Source organism: Bubalus bubalis, chromosome 17, assembly GCF_019923935.1.
Source record: "Bubalus bubalis isolate 160015118507 breed Murrah chromosome 17, NDDB_SH_1, whole genome shotgun sequence".
NCBI classification, from domain to species: domain Eukaryota; kingdom Metazoa; phylum Chordata; class Mammalia; order Artiodactyla; family Bovidae; genus Bubalus; species Bubalus bubalis.
The window spans coordinates 35,530,407-35,551,763 of record NC_059173.1 but is presented as its reverse complement, the minus strand read 5'-3'; the positions used below and the strand labels follow the sequence as shown (position 1 = coordinate 35,551,763).

Genomic DNA, 21,357 nt, shown 5'->3' with positions numbered 1-21,357 from the left:
AATCTCTTTAAAATAGCTAAAACAACTCTTTTATATAACTTGAATTTATGTCATTAACATTAGCACTTTATAATCATTAGTAAGTAATAATTGCATTATATTATTCAGGTGACCTTTAAAAATATAGGAGACCTGCAGATTAATTAAAATCATCCTGAGATTCATTATATGAAAACATTCTTATCTATTTAAGTTTTTCTTCCGTTAATCTTTGAAACTATATGCTTTCAATAAGTGCTCTCCATCAGTCAATGATGTGCTTACTCTTTATGATGTTTGACCCAGAATATGTGCTTGAGAAATCATAGCTATTTAGTATATTTTGCAGTTAATTTTAAAGCATATACAAGAAATGTTTTAAGAAATTTTTTAAATCCTTTTTTCTATGTACTGTTATCATCAGAATACTTTGCTGTTTTCTGAAATAAAATTTAAAATAATATATTTGAGAAAATAATAGTTTGACTCAGATTCCAGGAATCTGTAAATTATATTTATAATGCCACAGTTATCAGTAAGGCATTACAGTTGAAAATGATTGCATGTAATAATAATAAAGGTGGCCAGGCATAATAGACCAAGTTGCGAAATCACTAAACCACAAACATGTGTACAACTATTTTATAAAAATAATTAAAATAACAAAAGAAGCATCCAAAGTAAATTTCTACCTGTATTTTTAAAGATAGAATAATAACTAACAAAAACTACATATTTCTGAGATCCATTTTTATTTTCACTCTAGCAGTGCTTTCTGATTGTATACTCATATTTTCACTATTACCATGAAAAGCATTTTAAGATAAATAATAAGTGAAAGAGATTTAAAAATGATAATTCCTCTATAATGTCATATGACGTAAAGGCAAACTTTTTTTTTTGTGGGAGTGTAGAAAAACATTTTAAAAGGGAGAAAATATATCACTCATTTATTTACAAATATTTTAAAGAGACAACTAAATGTAGAGCACTTTGAAAGCATTTGTAAAGACAAGATCTAGTATCTACTCTAATGAAATTTTTAATCTTGTGAAATGGAAGATTAACTCATTGTCAACTAATTTCACGGCATAAATGATCTCAAAGTATACATTAAAATATTCAGTATGACTGGGTCTCTTTTGCAATATTTTTATGGTCTTATAATCTAATAATGTATTTCCTAATATTTATTTAGTAGACAACAGTTTGGTATATGCTTTATGGTGTAGTGATAAGGGTTTTTATAAGTACTGAATTAAAGGAGTTTAAACCATTTTATTCACTGCAGGATTAGGTTGAACTTTTAGATATACTAATTTAAAACTCTAAGGAGAGATGTCAGATGGTTTGTTATATAATATAGCATTTTCTAAATTTATTATAAATATGATCATTTTTCTGAATATCTATAGGATCAATATGGAACTGAAATTACTTTGGAAAATACTGGCTTGATGTGACATCTAGTGATCTGAAAGCAAATGTATATGTATTATTTTAAAATTATCTTTGTAAATATTTATGAATCTCTTCATACATATATATGTCATAGGAATTATTCAAATAAATTACTATATTAGTTGGGCAATTAACACCAACCAGCACAAAGTACAATTAGAAAATCACAGTGAAATAATGCAAAAAAGTTTATGTGTTACATCATTATCTGACAAGCTTTGTGACCTATAATGTCACCAAAGTGGGAAAAAAAAAGAATAATAGGCATCAGGCCCTCTCTTAACTCCTTCGACCTCAGATTTGTCACATTTCATTGTCCAGACTACTATGCTGCAGGGGAGCATGGGAAATACAGAAGAGTTCACACGAACTTAATGAGCTACTGTATAATTATTTTTATAGTAAAATATTGGTAAGGTTCTCAGGACCAAATTACTGTCTCACAACAATATTGGTGAAATATTTAAAATGAAAAAGGAGAACTTTCAGAAGGTAAGGCTTTTAAATTCAGGAGACTTAGAGTATCATATCATTGGATGAGGGAGAGACAACACCTTCTACTGTCTGTTCGTGATGCCAATGCCAGAGTGATCAAGCTGTTAATATTTTCATTTGCACGTTCCATATCTTCTCTGTTAAAAACAAATGTCAATGTTTTAGCATTTTATCTCATAAAACTGTTTTCAGATCAAAAAAGGAATCTGACAAGATAACCATTTGCAGATATATGTGCATACACACATCCACATATATGTGTATGCATATTTGTATAACCCCTTCATAGATCACGGCCTTGTCATGGAGAAGGAGCTTGTGTAACTCAAAGAAGCTATGATCCATGCCATACAGGGCCACCCAAGATGGATGAGTCATAGTGAAAACTTCTGACAAAATGTGGTTCACTGGAGAAGGAATGGCAATCCACTCCAGGATTCTTGCCTGGAGAACCCTATGAACAGCATATAAAGGCAAAAAGATATGATGCCAGAAGATGATCTCCCAGGTTGGAAGGTGTCCCACATGCTGCTGGGGAAGAGCAGAAGGCAATTACTAATAGCTCCACAAAGAATGAGCAGCTAGGCCAAAGCAGCAATGATGCTCAGCTGTGGACATGTCTGGTGTGAAAATCAGTGAAAGTCGCTCTGTTGTGTCTGACTCTTTGCAACTCCACGAACCATACAGTCCATGGACTTCTCCAGACCAGAATACTGGAGTCAGTAGCCATTCCCTTCTCCAGGGGATCTTCCCAACTTAGGAATTGGACTGGGGTCTCCTGCATTGCAGGTGGATTCTTTACCAACTGAACTATTAGGAAAACCCAGTGAAAATAAAGTTCAATGCTATAAAGATAGTGGAGGACAGAAAAACCTGGTATACTACAGTCCATGAGGTCTCAGAGTCAGACACGACTTAGTGACTGAACAACAACAACAAATATATGTATATACACAAACACGTGAACATATACATAATTATGTATTATTTCTCCTAATATTAACTACATAGCAAACAAATGCTCTATTATGATATAATCTTTCCTATCTTAATAATTGAATGTGAAATCAATCATGCAGATTTGCATTCAAATTTTTCAGCATATCTTTGAAAGTTCAGGGAATTGAATTCTGACTTAAGACTGCTGCTGCTGCTGCTGCTGCTGCTAAGTCGCTTCAGTCGTGTCCGACTCTGTGCAACCCCACAGATGGCAGCCCACCAGGCTCCGCCGTCCCTGGGATTCTCCAGGCAAGAACACTGGAGTGGGTTGCCATTGACTTAAGACTAGCTTTGGATAATATCATTCTGACCAATAATATATAATGTTCAGATAGTGTCCACTTCCTGAATTAATAGTGCCTAATAAGTTTAACACAATTACTCTCCAAAAATCTAAAAGATTGAAAGAGGAAGTTACTCTTATTTCAATTGAACAAAACATAAATATCTCACTGAGGTGTGATGGTTTGGTGTTACTATGTGTGTGAAAAGGATTTTAGCTCCAAAGACTGAGTACCAAAAATGGGAATATTCATAAACTGAAAATTCATCCCTGCTGGGTTAGTCAAGGTGAGAAATATGATGCAGACCATCTATTTTTGCCTATTTTCTTCTTTATTAAAAATAACTTTAGAATTAGATGAAAAGGAAAAGAATAATATAATATCAATCTATGAAGGACTTTCTTTAACACAAAATTTACTAAATGACCTTTGATTGGTTACCAACTCACTGCATTGTAGGATTATAATTTGCTATTGACCATAAATTAAATGCTAAAGTAATGGCAATTTACACCAGAGGAAGGCAAACACCACAAAATAGTTTTACTGTTGACTTAAATATTCATCCAATAATCACAAATAACCATTATTTTGTTATAATTTATGGAATATAGTGTTATATGTAACACATAATGTAACTATATTATCATAGTGTACTATTATTCTTGTGTAGCAGTCCTCAAAGGATTGATACAAGGATGTAAATTACATCCATTTTTTTTCTCAGTCCCTCTTATATATTTAAAAGTACAGTATTGATCAAAAAATCCTCTGGGAAATACTTCTCTTCTTGTGTATGTCCTTCCTGTATAGAAAGAAAAACAAAGCAGAGAAAAATCTCACAATGAAAAAACAAATTATAGATCACTTTTTTGAGCTACTATACCTTGTTAGATTAACTATCGACCTGAAAAAGACAAAGTACTTATGTCTGTCTTCACCAAGTGATGAAAAAAGACAAAAGAGCACATATTCCTAAACTTTATAATGACTACAGTTGTAAAGCTTTTACTTACATCAAGAACTTTTGTAGTAAACTGCAATACATCAATGAGGAAAAAATTGTAACTGAAACTCATGGTCAGACTTTTTGGGACTCAGAAATCTTTTACACTTTTCAAAATTATGGACAACCCAAAGAGCTTTTGTTTATGTAGGTTATTTCTATCCACTTTAATTACCATATTAGAAATTAAAGTAAAATTCAAATATGTAGCCATAAATAGCATATTATTTGTAAAGTGATATTTAAAAATTGAAAAGGCTCACTATTGAACACTGCATTTTAAAAAATATCTGGCTGAATAAAGACATAGAATTCCTATATCTGCTTCTGCATTGAACTATTGTGATATCATCATAGCACCACATGTCCTGTAAACTGTCAAGAGCTACGCTCTACAGAAAATGAAAGAGAAAAATGCAAATAACATCTTAGCATTATTATGAAAATAGCTTGAATTTGCAGACCCCCCTGCAAAGATCAACTGCTCTACTAGAAAATCAGGTTGTTCTTTCAGGAGGCTCATATATTCATAGAATTCAACCTCATAAAAAGCTGAAATGTACTAGTAGTATATCTCACAGTGTAGATTTGAGGAAAACATGAGGACAGTAAGTACATTTGGTTATATGCCATTTCACCATTTTCCCCCAATGATGTTTCAAAGAGATAATGTCAATCTAAAAATAGGGACAATTCAGTATTTCTTGAGCTCATAGTAAGAGTTCAAGTCACTCAGCTACATGTTTTCCTTTCTCCATCTTATTTACTTCTTACAATTACAACACAGAAGTTACATAGTAAATAACTTCCGCATGATATAACAGAAAGTTCTATAGCTATGGTTTACCTCTGAGCTATCTGAATCGAGAATAGGATTTATCTCTGTTAACAGTCTCTCATACCAAAAAAAAAAAAACAAACAAAAAAAAACAACTTTTAAACAGTTAGAACATGGAAATATGTTATATGACATAGTTATACTGAACATACACAGGTATGTTTTAGGAAGGGGGACCCTTTCCAGGGCCCCAAACTGGGCTCTTGTCTAACATTCAGAAATGAATTGTCCGCAGAGACACATACGCTGACAAAGCAAGAGATTTTATTGGGAAAGGGCACCCGGGTGGAGAGCAGTATGGTAAGGGAACCCAGGAGAACAGCTCTGCCACGTGGCTCGCAGTCTCCAGTTTTATGGTGATGGGATTAGTTTCCGGGGTGTCTTTGGCCAATCATTCTAACTCAGAGTCCTTCCGAGTGGTGCACGCCTTGTTCAGCCAAGATGGATGCCAGAGAGAAGGATTCTGGGAGGTGGTCAGACATGTGGTGTCTCCTTTTGACCTTTTCCAAACTCTTCCAATTGGTGGTGGCTTATTAGTTCTGTGTTCCTTAGCAGGACCTCCTGTTGTAAAACAACTCATGCAAATGGTTACTATGGTGCCTGGCCAGGGTGGGCGGTTTCAGTGTGCTTCCCCTAACAGGTACATTATTGCTTCTTATACAAATAAAGCTCATGAATACCCCTAATGTAAAAATCAGCATGTGTCTTCAGTTACCAAGATCCTCAGCATCAGGTAATTTGTATTATTCTGTACATAGCATATTCGGAGCAGGTAATGGCACCCCACTCCAGTACTCTTGCCTGGAAAATCCCATGGACAGAGGAGCCTGGTAGGCTGCAGTCCAGGGGGTCGCAAAGAGTCGGACACGACTGAGCGACTTCACTTTCACTTTTCACTTTCATGCATTGGAGAAGGAAATGGCAACCCACTCCAGTGTTCTTGCCTGGAGAATCCCTAGGATGGGGGAGCCTGGTGGGCTGCTGTCTATGGGGTCACACAGAGTCAGACAAGACTGAAGCGATTTAGCAGTAGCAGCAGCATATTCAAAATAAATTATAATATTATAGTAGCAAATTTAGACGGAGAAGGCGATGGCACCCCACTCCAGAACTCTTGCCTGGAAAATCCCATGGATGGAGGAGCCTGCTAGGCTGCAATCCATGGGGTCACGAAGAGTCGGACATGACTGAGTGACTTCACTTTCCCTTTTCACTTTCATGCATTGGAGAAGGAAATGGCAACCCACTCCAGTGTTCTTGCCTGGAGAATCCCTGGGATGGGGGAGCCTGGTGGGCTGCCGTCTATGGGATCACACAGAGTGGGACACAACTGATGAGACTTAGCAGCAGCAGCAGCAGCAGAAGCATATTCAAAATAAATTATAATATTATAGTAGCAAATTTAGAATGATACATCATCATATACTCAGATTATAAACTCTTCTGCTAAAATCTAAAGGATAATTGATGAATAAGATATGTCTAGCAAGAAAATAAATGGCAAAATAAACCTTGTTTAGGTGGGGAAGAAAGGAATTCATCAACAGCTCAGAGGATAAAGTTTTATTTCCTAGCAGAGTGACTGATATCTAGTTCTTTTATATTATCATTTTAACATATTTGTACATGATATTTTGTTGGCACTATTTCATAAGCACTAAGGAATTATATTCCTACCAAAAACAGTAAAATGCACCTTGCTTAAAGTTATCTGTATTTCTCAATAACTTGTAACTTGGAAAGTAGTTTATACTCTGTAAAAATGCTGATGTGTAACTCATATTTTACAAAGTAAGAAAATACACTTTCAGAGTTGAAAGTGATTTGGATGGATTAAGCAGGTTTTCAGAGGAAAATAACTCCCAGAAATTTAATCTGTGCAAAAGTACAGTGAAATCTCACTGACTGCCCTATGAACAGAATATAGTAAATATATATATAATATTGAAAGAATCCATAGGAGAAAGGACAGAAGATGCTTCAAGAAATTTTCCAAACAGTCTGGACTTGGAGTAGTTGTAATATTCAAACACATTCAAATTGCTGACCGTGGAGCAGAATTGTGCAGCAGCTAAAGGAGGGTAGCGTCAAGTTCATTAAAAAATGTTATGTGCTTTGTAATCATCATCAAACAAAGTAACTGACACAAGTGAAAATCAGACACTACATCGCAGCTTGGTGTGCTCCTAAGTTTCAATGCCCAGTCATGTTAATTTGCAAGTCACTAATAGGTAGCAAACATCAACCATCTATCCATGTTTATACAAAGCTTATTGATACAAATTTTTTTTTTTTGCATAAAAACCGAGTTTTTTATAACTTTGGGTATAGAATTGATGTTTCTGTATGCAGAGCTGTAATTATGGATAACAGCTGACAAGTCTTAAATTTTATTTCATGAAAAACAACTTAAATTTAGTCCTTGCCACTCCTGCTACTGTTCAGGAACATCTCATTGTAACATTGTGCATTCTGGAATTAAAATGCACAGTTAACTGATAAAGAAAACATGTATTAAAATATAAGAATGGTAAAATATTTCTAAAACAGTAAGATTTGTCAAAATCTTAAAATGGATATGCATTAGTTAGAAATAATTTCATTATGTATCAGTTCAGTTCAGTTCAGTCGCTCAGTCGTGTCCGACTCTTTGCGACCCCATGAATCACAGCACGCCAGGCCTCCCTGTCCATCACCAACTCCCGGAGTTCACTCAGACTCATTATGTATAAATACCAATAAAGTTATAATTCTGATTGAATACATTTTCCTCTTAATCATAGGAATAGATGGGCACAGATCAAATAGGCAGAACTGGTGACATTTTAAGTTAGATAGAAACATATTTAATAAAAGAAAATACAGCTTAAGTTAAATAATTTTATTGTTTTGCAAATCAAATACTTGTGATCCTCAGTCTTGATTTCATAGACTTTGTAAGTATTGTCAATCGAAATAAAAATTAAAAATGTTTTCAGATGTTAAACATTTTAAGCAATTTGGATTTTCAAACTACCAAGGTTTCAATATAATTGCTTAACTATTAAAGGGCATATGCTCTCACTGGATTATGTGTGGTAGAATTAAACTAAATAAATATGGTTTGCAAACTGGTATACCTGGATGAGGTAATCAGGAGAGGATCAGGAAAGGAAGGACTACATGCTCTTAGTCTGGACATGTTGGAACATGTCCAGAACGAGGCAGAAGCAAAGGAAACCAAGAGAAGAGGTGTGCAGTCAGAGGTGACAAGTCCCCATGTGCATGCCTCCATTAATCCCCATGGGCATTTCAGGTGTCTGATCTGTAGCATCCTGCACCCATGAGGAGTGGGTTTATAATGCAAGTGAGGTGGATTTCTAAGATGTCACAAACCCAAACCTGCAGTGTGAAAAAAATTAATAGTATGATTTAAATGAGATTTTTGTGAGACCTTATATTAATTCAAGTTTTAAAGTGGAGAAACTACCCCCAAAATTTATCATTATGAAAACTGACATGTAAGACCTCTAGTGGGATTACATTTACAAATATTATTTTTGGAAAATATTCAATACATATTCTCCAAAATCTAGAGGACTTGGTCTTTCTGTTTCTAGAACAAAAAGAATTTGTTTCTAAATTCCTGCAAAGGATGACAGTTTATTTTGCCTAGGGAACTCGAATAAGACATTGGATAAACATGATTCTTCAGAACATACTTTTATATCTTAATGAACACCTAAATTAAGTGGGAAGGTAGCAGAAATAATCTGTGTACACAATCAAAGGGTTCAGAATTTCTATTTATAATTAGTGTAAAATATCTGAAACTTTTGTTGACTTACAAAAAAAGCACTGATGTACAGATTAGGGAGAAGAAGTGGAATTTCTGCATAAAATCACAGATTTACTTGGACATTTGGTAAAGGTCTCAGATGGTTTGCTTTATTAACATTACATGACTTCACAAATTGATCTCCCACCAGCAATATGACAGACACTAAGTTTTGCTCATAAAGGTTTCTGATAATTTTATTTTGAACTTTTGAATGTGTTTTTATTTCTAAGGTCTGGGAATTGGGAACATGTTCTATGTTTTTTATGAAGATGGAATCAAAGTGATACAACCCATAGAATGTGAATTTCAAAGGCACATTAAGCCGAGTGAAAAGCTCCTTGGATTTCAGGCAAGTGTTTAAAAAATTCCTTTATAGTTTTATGCAGCAATTTTAAGTAGAATTGTATTTTGGAAATACAATGAAATCTATACATATATGAGACATTGGGGGAGGACCATATTAAAGCTATGATATTACTTATTATTCTATTCAGGTTTTATATTTGAAGAGGAAAATAATATATTGTGTATTCTTAATTGCTTGTTTGTAATCAAAATTAAAGCACTAAAGTTGAATACCAAAAATGAACATGCTGCCTGTTTAATTTACAATGTCTTTCATTTTGACGGGCAATGGTTACACAGTAAAAGAAAATAAACTGTAAATAATCCGATGAAATTAGGGGTATATTAGCTGCTTTATAAATGTGAATTCCCTTTAGTTTTTCTTATTTTTCATGAGCTCACAATGGAATGAATAACTTAGATTTAGATGGAAAAAATTGATTCCTTTATTTATTGATATCTATCTGTACCTTACCTTTCACAGAAATAATTGTTTTGTGTAAAATTTTGGCACAGCATTCAGAAAATAAAAGAATATCTGACTAAATGGGCATTGATTTTACATATTAGGGAATATACTTTTGTACAAGGTAATAAGAAAGTATGTTTATACTGCTATGGTTATATATTCTGTTGTTATTGCTTAGTTGCTAAGTCAAGTCCAACTCTTTTTTTTTTTTTTTTAAGTCCAACTCTTTTGCTACCCCATGGACTATATAGCCCACCAGGCTCCTCTGTCCATGGAATTTCCCAGACAAGAATACTGGAGTGGGTTGCCATTTCCTTCTCTAGGGGATCTTTCTGACCCAGGTATCAAACCTGCAACCCCTGCTTGGCAGGCAGATTCTTTACCACTGAAGTCCCATGGAGAGAGAGAGAGAGAGAGAGAGAGAGATCTCCACATAAATATATGTTTGTACACCAAAATATGTAATACTGAAGGTACCTGCATTACCTCTGTGTTCAGTCACACAAAAATAAAATATTGGTGGACCTCAGAATGCAACCTGCTCTTGAACCCCTATTTTAAGGTTCGCATGGTCTTAAGATGTGAGCAAATATATATATTAATGCCCTGGTTTAGATACTTTATTTTCAACTCCTGTTTCCAGTCTACTAGTAGCCAGTGTTGTCATATGTTAATTTATGGAAACAATGATTTACACCTTAAAGCCATATCCTAGGATGAAAAGGAAAAAATATTTGACAGTGAGATAAGTTAGGCCAGCACCTCTTCAGACACTATAGGACAAAATGACCTAATGTGTCCTATTTTAAAGAAAGCAAACAATTTAACTCAATATGTGTATGAATATTTCAAACAAATAAAACTACTTTTTGATTTAAAAATATTTCATTTATAGGCTAAATTAATAAATAGAATCATCCCATTTTTGTTAATCAATAGTTTAACAAGTATGAAAACATTTGAAATTGTACATGCACTTTAGTTTTATAATCACATCAAATCAATACTGACTAAATGTATTTTGAATAAGTTGTGCATGTATGTAAATAAAAACATATAAAAATACTAAATATTTGTTTCTGAGAAAGCAATTCACTCAATTTTATAGCACATTTATAATTTTATAAAAACATTATGTAAGAAGAACCTACTGTATAGCACAGGGGACTCTATTCTCTGTAATGATCTATATGCGAAAAGAATCTAAAACAGAGTGTATGTATGTGTGTGTCTATATATACATATATACATATGTATATATGCATATATTCAACTGTACAGCAGAAACAAACATAGCATTATAAATCAACTATACTCCAATAAAAGCTATTTTAAAAAACAGTATGAATGATAAATCTGGTCTACAGACAGATATCAGAAACTTGGCATCTAAATGATAATTTAAATCCAAACAAACAAGGGAGTGTTTCTCTCAGATTCCAACAGAATTAGCAGTTGTAGCTAACTATTTGGAATCTAAAGCTGAAAAAAGCAAGGAAAAATTGTTTTTATAATTTTGTGACATATCTGGACAGTAGGGATGTAAAGTTTATTTAACTGAATGTATGTTTTTTAAGCCTTTCTGGATACTTAGACTTCCTTCTAAAACAACTGAAGTAGAAAGCATATAGAATTTTGTATCTCTCTCTCTGTATGTATATAAGTGTGTGTATGAAATAGTGAAAGTGATATGTTAGTTGCTCAGTCATGTCCTACTCTTTGCAACCCATGGACGTAGCCCACCAGGCTCCTCTGTCTGTGGAATTTGTCAGGCAAGAATACTGCAGTGGGTTACCATTTCCTTCTCTAGGGTATCTTTCCAACCCAGGGATCGAACCTGGGTCTCCTGCATTGCAGGTAGATTCTTTACCTTCTGAGGCACCTATAAATAACACACACACACACACACACACACACAATGTATATTTTTCTATAAGAAAGATAAAAATTGAAGAGGTGATGGAAACCAGACATCAGTGATGACAGCCTTAGCTAGCATCCTTCAGCCTGAGAATCCACGTCCACTGTATACACCGCCAATGACAAATCAGGGATAATGGATTATATGTACTAACTGATGGCTTCAGAATTTTCAAATCATAGCCCCTGGAAATCTTACAGTCATTGTACATATGGGATTAATGCTAGAAATACCTATTGTGAAACAAAAAGATATAAGGACAGAAAGTAAGTGTTCCTATCTTATTTAAAACAAACATTTACAAAATTTCTACATGCTAATGGAAAAGCAAGCAAAACGAGTAGGAAAAGTTAGATTTGTATTTTTTAGGAGAAACTATCAAATAGTGTGTGTTTAAATAGATGACATTCCTGAAATTTGAATATTGAAATTAAAATACAAATACATTTTTAACTAACCAATATATTTGGTAAAGCACTAAGAATAATATGGAGAATGGAGAATGGGCTAAAATTACATCCTGTTTATAATTTTCAAATACAGAATATAGGGATTTTTGCTTATACCAAAAAAGGAGAACTTTCTTATGAAATTATTATAATCAATATATGTAAAATAAAGGCTAGAGCAGATAAACTTTTATTTCACATTGCTTTATTTTGTTATTCCTTAAGTGATAAGAGTTTAAATAGTTGGAATATGTATACAGAGACATTCATGATACACAAGCATACAAAAATAGAAAAAAGAAAAATTGATGGTGTTATGCTCTGAGAATAAATGCTAAATTAAATAATTGCTTCTTATGTGAATCTATTTTGTTTTCTGCTTAAATATAAGAAGATGTTAATTTTAGAGGATGAAAGCTATCTGGTGCCACTTTATAGTAGATTTACATGTCTAACTATAAACTAATTTCATGAGAAAATTTGTGGATCTTATGCCAAAAGAGATAGGAATACCAGACCACCTGACCTGCCTCTTGAGAAACCTGTATGCGGGTCAAGAAGCACAAGTTAGAACTGGACATGGAACAACAGACTGGTTCTAAATAGGAAAAGGAGTATGTCAAGGCTGTATATTGTCACCCTGCTTATTTAACTTATATCCAAAGTACATCATGAGAAACGCTGTGCTGGAAGAGGCACAAGCTGGAATCAAGATTGCCAAGAGAAATATCAATAACCTCAGATATGCAGATGACACCACCCCTATGGCAGAAAGTGAAGAGGAACTAAAAAGCCTCTTGATAAAAGTGAAAGTGGAGAGTGAAAAAGTCGGCTTAAAGCTCCACATTCAGAAAACAAAGATCACGGCATCTGGCCCCATCACTTCATGGGAAATAGATGGGGAAACAGTGGAAACAGTATCAGACTTTATTTTTGGGGGCTCCAAAATCACTGCAGATGGTGACTGCAGCCATGAAATTAAAAGACGCTTACTCCTTGGAAGGAAAGTTATGACCAACCTAGATAGCATATTCAAAAGCAGAGACATTACTTTGCCAACAAAGGTCCTTCTAGTCAAGGCTATGGTTTTTCCTGTGGTCATGTATGGATGTGAGAGTTGGACTGTGAAGAAAGCTGAGCTCTGAAGAACTGATGCTTTTGAGCTGTGGTGTTGGAAAAGACTCTTGAGAGTCCCTTGGACTGCAAGGAGATCCAACCAGTCCATCCTAAAGGAGATCAGTCCTGGGTGTTCATTGGAAGGACTGATGCTGATGCTGAAACTCCAATACTTTGGCCACCTCATGCCAAGAGTTGACTCATTGGAAAAGACTTTAATGCTGGGAGGGATTGGGGGCAGGAGGAGAAGGGAACCACAGAGGATGAGATGGCTGGGTCGCATCACCAACTCGATGGATATGAGTTTGAGTAAACTCCGGGTGTTGGTGACGGACAGGGAGGCCTGGCGTGCTGCGATTCATGAGGTTACAGAGTAGAACATGACTGAGCGACTGAACTGAACTGAACTGAGGCCAAAAGAATATTTTCTACAGAAAAAAAAAAAACAGAATTAATATCAGATTTAATATTAATTAGTAGAATTAATATTAGATCTGGATTTATATCTCTCTATCTCTAACTTTGGCTCCATATTCTAATTTTAAGGAAATGGCTCTGATAATGGTTGGTGGAATGGTATGTGTGTCAAATTTGTAGGGCCGACCAGGCAGCAGGAAATTCAAAGATGAGTTAATATTCATCATGGACTCCAAAAACCATAGATTGAGTCAGCAGACTGTTGATACTAGTCAATATCAGAGGCTTGAATCTGACATCTGTAGCCAGACTAGAAACTCAAGCATATTTCTATGTGGAAGCCATAAGTCAGGCTTTTTTTTTTCTGTGGGAAACCTCAATCTTAAATCTGAAGGCCTTCATCTGATTGGATGAGGTCCAAACACATCGTAGGGGGAATGATCTATCTTAGGTCTATATACAGCCAACTAATTTTAAATGTTAATCACATCCATAACACTTTCACAGAGACACCAGAATAGTTCTTTTTATTATTTTATTCACATATAGTTGATCTATCCTATTATATCAGTTTCTGTTGTACAGCAAAGTGATTCACTTATACATATATATATATATATATATGTATTCTTTTCCATTATGGTTTATCACCGGATACTGAATATAGTTCCCTGTGTCATAAGTGAGACTCTGTTGTTTATCCATGCTCTATCAGATTAGTTGTTGACCTAAAAACTGGGCAACATAGCCTAGCCATAGCCTAGCTGACAGAGAATACAATCCACCACATCTTACTGTCTCCATTAGTCAAGGCTTTGATTAAAGTTTTTATTTCCAGTGTACTTGGGAATACAGGTACTTCAGTACCTGCCTTACACATGGCAGGTAATCAAATAACATTTATGAAGTGCATTTATTGAAACCCCCATTGGGTATAGCCGTAGACTCTTCATTCTTTATGCATTGTCTGAGTTTAAAGTTGTATGCATCTATTCTCTCCTCAACCTACTATTTCTCCTTACTTTACAATTCCCACAAAACACCATTCCTCTTTTAAAGTGTTTGTGAAAAATGTTTCATAAAATTAATGATCATTGAATTGTTTCAGGGTAAACATAATCTCTGGGCTTCCCGAGTGGCACTAGCTGTAAAGAATCTACCTGCCAGTGGAGGTGACATAAGAAATATGGGTTTGACCTCTGGGTCAGGAAGATTCCCTGGAGGAGAGCATGCAACTCACTCCAGTGTTTTTACTGGAGAATCCCATGGACAGAGGAGCCAGGCAGGTTCATGTCTCATAAAGAGTCTGGACATGAATAAATTGACTTAGCACACACACATGCAATCAATCTCATGGGTCTATTAATTCAGAATCACACCGTGCAGATGCTCGGTCCAAAATAGGTTAGAGTGTTAATATAGAAAAAAATCTAGTTCTTCTGGATTTTAGGAGATAAATCTCTTGAGTGTGAGTAGAGCAAATGAGGCTTTTGAAATCATTTCTCCCACACACACACATACAAAAAGATTAAACATAGATATAATATTTTTCAAAGTCATTATTGATACTAAGAGAAGAGCAGTGCAATCCCCAATATAACTCATTGACCAGTAACATTTAGATTAAAACTGAAATATTTAGAGTATAGAATTCTTGATGAAATCTCTTAGAAGATGCTGCTTGCTTGCTCTAAATAAAAATTCGATTTTGGTGCAATGTTACATTGCATCAGATTTCAGCTTTTGATAGTGAGTTGGTTGAAGATTCATAGAACGTTCTTTTATTTATACTTTAATCTCTCCTTTTTCCTTTTTTTTTTTTTTTTGGTGATGTAGCCTAACTAGATAGGATTCTGGTTATATTTATCCTAGTTGTATATGTAGTTTCCTCTTGTCACCAGCAATAAGTGTGAACTTCAAGCAAATAGAATTCTATCCCAGACTTGTAACTTCAGAACTCAAACTGAAATGGATTTGGAAAAATGTTTCAATTACAGGCTCAGGGATGACAAGCTTTTCCAAGGTTACCAACTTTTTCAGTCTTCTGACTTTCAAGTATTTTGTCAACGTATCTACATGTCTACAACTCTTTTAATCTTCAACACTTTTTTTTTCCTTCAGTTCACTCAGCTGCTGTTCTGTATATATACCATGGTATTATTTATTATTTTCTGGAGGCTAAAAGAGCTTGAAAGAAAATCACATATATCTTATCATGCATGTGTGTGTGTGTGTGTGTTAGTTGCTTAGTCATGTTCAACGTTTTGTGGCCCCATGAACTGTAGCCTGCCAGGCTTGTCTGATTTCCCAGGCAAGAAGACTGGAGTGGATAGCCATTCCCTTCTCCAGGGGATCTTCCCAACCCAGAGTTGGAACCTGGGTCTTCTGCATTGCAGGCAAATTCTTTACCATCTGAGCCTCCAGGGAAGCCTGTGGTGGTGCAGGTCCTCATTGTGCATGGGTCTTATATTTTGGAATGTGAAGATTCTAGTCCTGGTTTTGATGCAACTTTAAGTCTAGGGGAACATATTTTCTGCCGAAAGTCTGATGTAAAATGTCTATTATCTAGGCTTAGAATTTCCACACAAGAAAATTGCCTTGTCTTTATAAATAGTATGATTAGCACCCTATTAGAATGGAGCTTGTACATAGGGACAGTTTGTCCATAGTGTGCAGAATACTCAGAAATCAAGAAATTGAAACTGATATTAGAAATGGGAAAACAGATCTCTCTTTGCTATGTCCATGTTTCTCTCTCTGCTGGTGTTCCCCTCTCTAAAAGCAGCTCAGACTTCAGGGCTTTTCTCAGTTCCCTTCCCAGCATCTCCTTCTGTTTCTAATCCAATTATTACCTCTTCAAATTCTGTCCACAAAAATAATTGTTAAAACCTCAGGCCCTTTACACCATGCACACAATCCATTTCCCCATGAAGCCATTGAGCAAACCTTTGAATTCAATACCACTTGTATATTTCAGAAAGGTAATCGAAATGTTTCCCCACTTATTCTGTTCTCAGTGGGTTTCTATTCAAACATGGCTTAATTTACAAAGAGTTATAAAATGATAAAAATTTAAGCTTTCATCCTTTGCGATTACAATAGTATCCTGCAAAGGCTACCTAAATAGAGTAATGTAAACTACCTCTAACTATTTCTTAGAAGATAACGCTGTAGATTTTAAAAGAAATAAATTTATGAAATTGGTCTTTGAAGCCTTGGATTTAAAGAGGCCTTCTAATCTTTCATTAAAAATCACACTCACGAAATTCTCACATTGTGCCTCTAATGCACTTGAAGTATGCAAGCCTAACATTAGGGGACAGTCTTGGGAAGCATGTAAATTGTTCAACAGTATTTCAATGGAGTTCTCTAGCATATTAATTGGGTCAAGTAATTTTATCTAAAATAACATACTAAATCTTCGAGAGATTACTAATAAGAACCAGCCAAGTTATTTGGATGTGATCAGAATTATGTACGTGTCTCAATGTATTGCCATCACATTTTTTATATGAGGGATAAGGATTCACTGTATACACCTAAGAGCACATTTTATGTACTTGAGAAAGAAATGTGCTTATAGGAATTTGGATTTTTTAATAGAAACTTTTTGAGGCTAAAATTGAAGATCTCAATATAAAAATCATTCATACAAATGTCTTTAAACATGAAACGTTTTTACTTGACATTACAAAATTACATAAATCAGTCTATGGCTCTTAAATTACTGTTTCTGGTCCAAGATTTAGCTTTATTCATAAAAAAAGTACCAATTGACTTATTCAAAGCAACAGATTGGCATGGTAAAAAATAATAATAATACAAAAAGTTTAGATTAAAAAGTAGTAGTTTTTTACTTTGTGCATCCCCAGTCTGCCTTCATGTAAGTAATCACATTTAATCACTTTAACTAATGTGCTTAGAAATATTTCTTGAATCATCAATATTAGATGTTTTCTTGTGATGTTTCTCTCTGAAGGATAATATTGCTTACAAAATCCCTAACTTTCTTCTTTTCTTAATATGTTGAAAACTACATATTTTTTGTAATGTTTTGAGGATTAGATTTATGATCTTCATGATTTATTCTAATTTTAGTCCTTATTTTTTCTTTACATTTCTTAAACTTTATATTTAACTTTAATCTCTTGCTTGATTTCCCATTGCTAACATTTTCTATTTCAACAGTAGTTGTCAAAATATTAATTTAACACTGAAAGCTTGTCATTTCATTAATATCTTTTTCATATTTAGATAGGTCATTAGTCTCAGCTTGAACAATTTGAAGGAAGGAAAACAATATAGTAAATTAATGTCTTTATTAAATGACTAAATCACAAATTTTTAAAATATTGCTGAAAGTTTACAATGATGATTCAATATTTCTCCATATAATTTATCATATAACAGTTTTATGTTTTCTAAATTTCTTAAAATATGGAACTTTCCATGTACAGATATAGTGAATATAATTGTGCAAAAATTATCTTATGTCCTATAGTTTACTTTTGAAATTATTTGGAAAGCTTAAAGATGAAAAAAAAGGGGGGGGGGATTATATAATCTACATACATAAAGGATTTACACTTAACTAAATCACAGAGGCAGTTTTGGTGGATTCTTATTCCATATTATCTTCAATTTATTACTCGAGAATATTCCTGAGCTGGATAGTGTGGCAGAACATTTTCAGATTTGTCAGTAAAAAGGGACAAGACCAAATGCAATTCTGAAGACAATATAATAAAGATATAGTTTTAAAGAGAAAATACAAAAAAAATGGACTTTTGATCTGTCCTCTTACCACCCATAAAGAAGGTATGTGCAGAGGTAAATTATTTTTTAATGTAACATTTATTTTTAAAGGTTTACAACATTTGATTTTAAAATGGGTATAATTTTATAGCTTTACATTAATTAGTACAAACATAGCAAAATATTTTGTATGTGTATAAATTATTTGGCCAGTATCCACTCACTTCATACCTATGAGAGATAGAATAGAAGGTTTTTGAAATAATAATCATTAACTAGTTAATAACATGAATCCTGCTAAAATGACTTTTAAAGAATGTTGACCAGAAAAGTAAGGTGCAATGATACTCAGTACAGGTGCTCCTATGTGGAGTAAATTAATGTGTGAATTATAATACAGTTCAGAAGTACACGTTTATATTTATCCTCTAACCAGCCTTATAATTTTTGAAGATAAATCTACCATACTTCAGAATAATATTTTTCAGTCAATGGCATTTTGAAAAAAATGATTAAGCCTGCCTTCCACATAAAGTGCCCTCTGCCATTTAATATGGGGAGACAGTGAACTCCATCAAGATGACCCTGTGCCATTTGCATTGTGAGATTACTTTTCTCCAAAAACAAATTCCTAAATAATATACACTGTACTAAACAAATGTAGAGAATACAACAATCATAAAATTACCTCAATTTACACTTCTATGTCAACATTTTTTAAATGATTGCTAGACAGAGTAAGCTATTCAGAGGGAGAGATGACATAGATATTCTTAGAAAAGTAATCAGTAAAACATGTCTTGCTCATCAACTAATGTCCCCAAAAAGAGAAATCTTTAAATTAACATTAAAAAAAATCATGCATTTAAAGAAAGGGAAGGGAACATATTTCTGGTATACAATTGCATTCAAATTGCTTGACCTTTTTCATTAAAAGTTTAGCTTTGTTTCCTTTTTATCCTATGGATTTATAACAATAATAACTAATTTAATTTACTCAATTTAATAAAAGAACTAGAAAACATCAAGGAATAGAATCTATATGAAAGTCCCTTAAATGGCTAAAGATAGTTTGTTAATGCTTATGATCTCCCAAAGTAAACTTCAAGCTTTTTGCCTCAATCCTATTTTGTAGAAGTCAGTCCCTCAACTGCCTGGCAATCTGTTTCACAGGTATTATTTATTTAAAAATCTACACTTGCTTAAGTAATAAGAACACAGAGAAATGAAATCTATCAAAATAAAATTGCTTGAGTTTATAATACATTTGGGGCTTTCCAGGTAGCTCAGTGGTAAAAATCCCCCTTCCAATGCAGGAGACACAGGAAATGTAGGTTTGGTCCCTGGGTCAGGAAGATCCCCTGAAGCAGGAAATGACAACCCATTCCAGTATTCTTTCCTGGACAATCCCATGAACAAAGAGCTTGGCAGGCTATAGTTCATGGGGTCCCAAAGAGTCAGACATGACTAAGAACGTACACAAAATACATTTTAAATGAATCTATTTGAATTAATTTATCTTGATGCTTCAAATGAAATGTCAAGGTAAATTAATCTAAACAGAGTCTTCTTATAGTCCTTTTAATCTTTACTATTAATCCATAGTTGGAAACGACCATTTAAATGAATATTCTCTATTGTTACTTAAAAAATTAGAATCCAGAACAAAGAAGTAACTTTCATCTTTCTATATTTTTTATGTGTTATCAGGTGAAAAAAAGAATTTTTAAATAATTTATATTCACCCTATCTAACCAACTTACCCATTGTGCTTTGTTAAATAAAGTTAGGAAAGAGCACATTTGCTGTTTCATAACCTTTGTACAAATCATCTTTATAAAAATCAAATCTTCATCACTTTGGAGAATGAAATGAAACACAACTAATTTTTTAATTACTACTATCTACACTACATTTATTTGAACTGATCCATCATGAACCTTGTGCATCCATATAATTTACATGTCCTGATATCCCCCATATTTGTCTAATTCCTTTAGCATTTAATATTAGCTTTCAGTTCAAAGGACATTTTGTTGAACTCTACTGGTTCTTGTATCTAAAGGGAAACCCATGGTCTTGACATTTAATTTGATTTCCCCATTATTCAAATGTATGCCTTTCCAAATAGACATTAAGTCTCTGCCCCTGGATTCTCAGTGTTCACTGAAACGTGGATCAACCGCAAGTCAGGAGAACCAACAAATTATTTAGCCTTGCATTCACAAAACGTCTAAGGTTCTTTCATCTCTTATGTTCTGTGGACATTTGAAATTTAATACTCTACAAATTTATTTCTTTTTAAATTGATTATTCACCTCACTCCTCTGAAGATGGCCATCATTAAAAACTCTACAAATAACAAATACTAGTGAGGATATGGAGGAAAGGGAACCTTCCTACACTGTTGGTGTGAATGTAAATTGCTACAGTCAGTGTGGAAATCAGTACAGAGGCTCCTCATAAATCTAAAAAGGGAACTACCATATGACCCAGCAATTCCACTGCTGGATATATATCCAGAGAACATAAAAACACTGATTTGAAAAGATTTATGCACCCTTATATTCATTGTAGTATTATTTGCAATAGTCAAAATATGGAAGCAACCCAATTGCCCATCAACAGATGGATGGTTAAAGATGTGATTTACACACACACACAAACACACACACACATACAGTAGAATATTAGTCATGGAAATGAATGAGATTCTGGGAATTCCCTGGTAATCCAGTGGTTAGGACTCTGAGCTTTCACTGCCAAGGGTCCAGGTTCAATCTTTGATTGGGGAACTAAAATCTTGCAAGCTGCATGGGATGGCCAAAACAAAACAAAAAAGAAATTCTTCCATTGGCAACAACATGGGTGGACCTAATACAATAACACTAATACTTCTAAAAACTAATAAAATATTTTCTGCTTAAGCAGAGTAGAAGTAATTCAAATACCTTTTTTTTATTTTATTAGAACAATGGACAAATTCTAATTAACCCTCTCAAT

General features: G+C 34.0%; 1 protein-coding gene across 1 annotated transcript in view; it reads left to right on the top strand.

Annotated features, from left to right (window-relative positions):
• FSTL5 (follistatin like 5) overlaps positions 1-21,357 on the top strand; it is an 880,400-nt gene that overhangs the window by 755,251 nt on the left and 103,792 nt on the right. Inside the window, exon 11 of the mRNA XM_045163154.1 lies at positions 9,113-9,231. Coding sequence (XP_045019089.1) covers positions 9,113-9,231 — 119 coding nt within the window. The remainder of the gene's footprint in view (positions 1-9,112; positions 9,232-21,357) is intronic.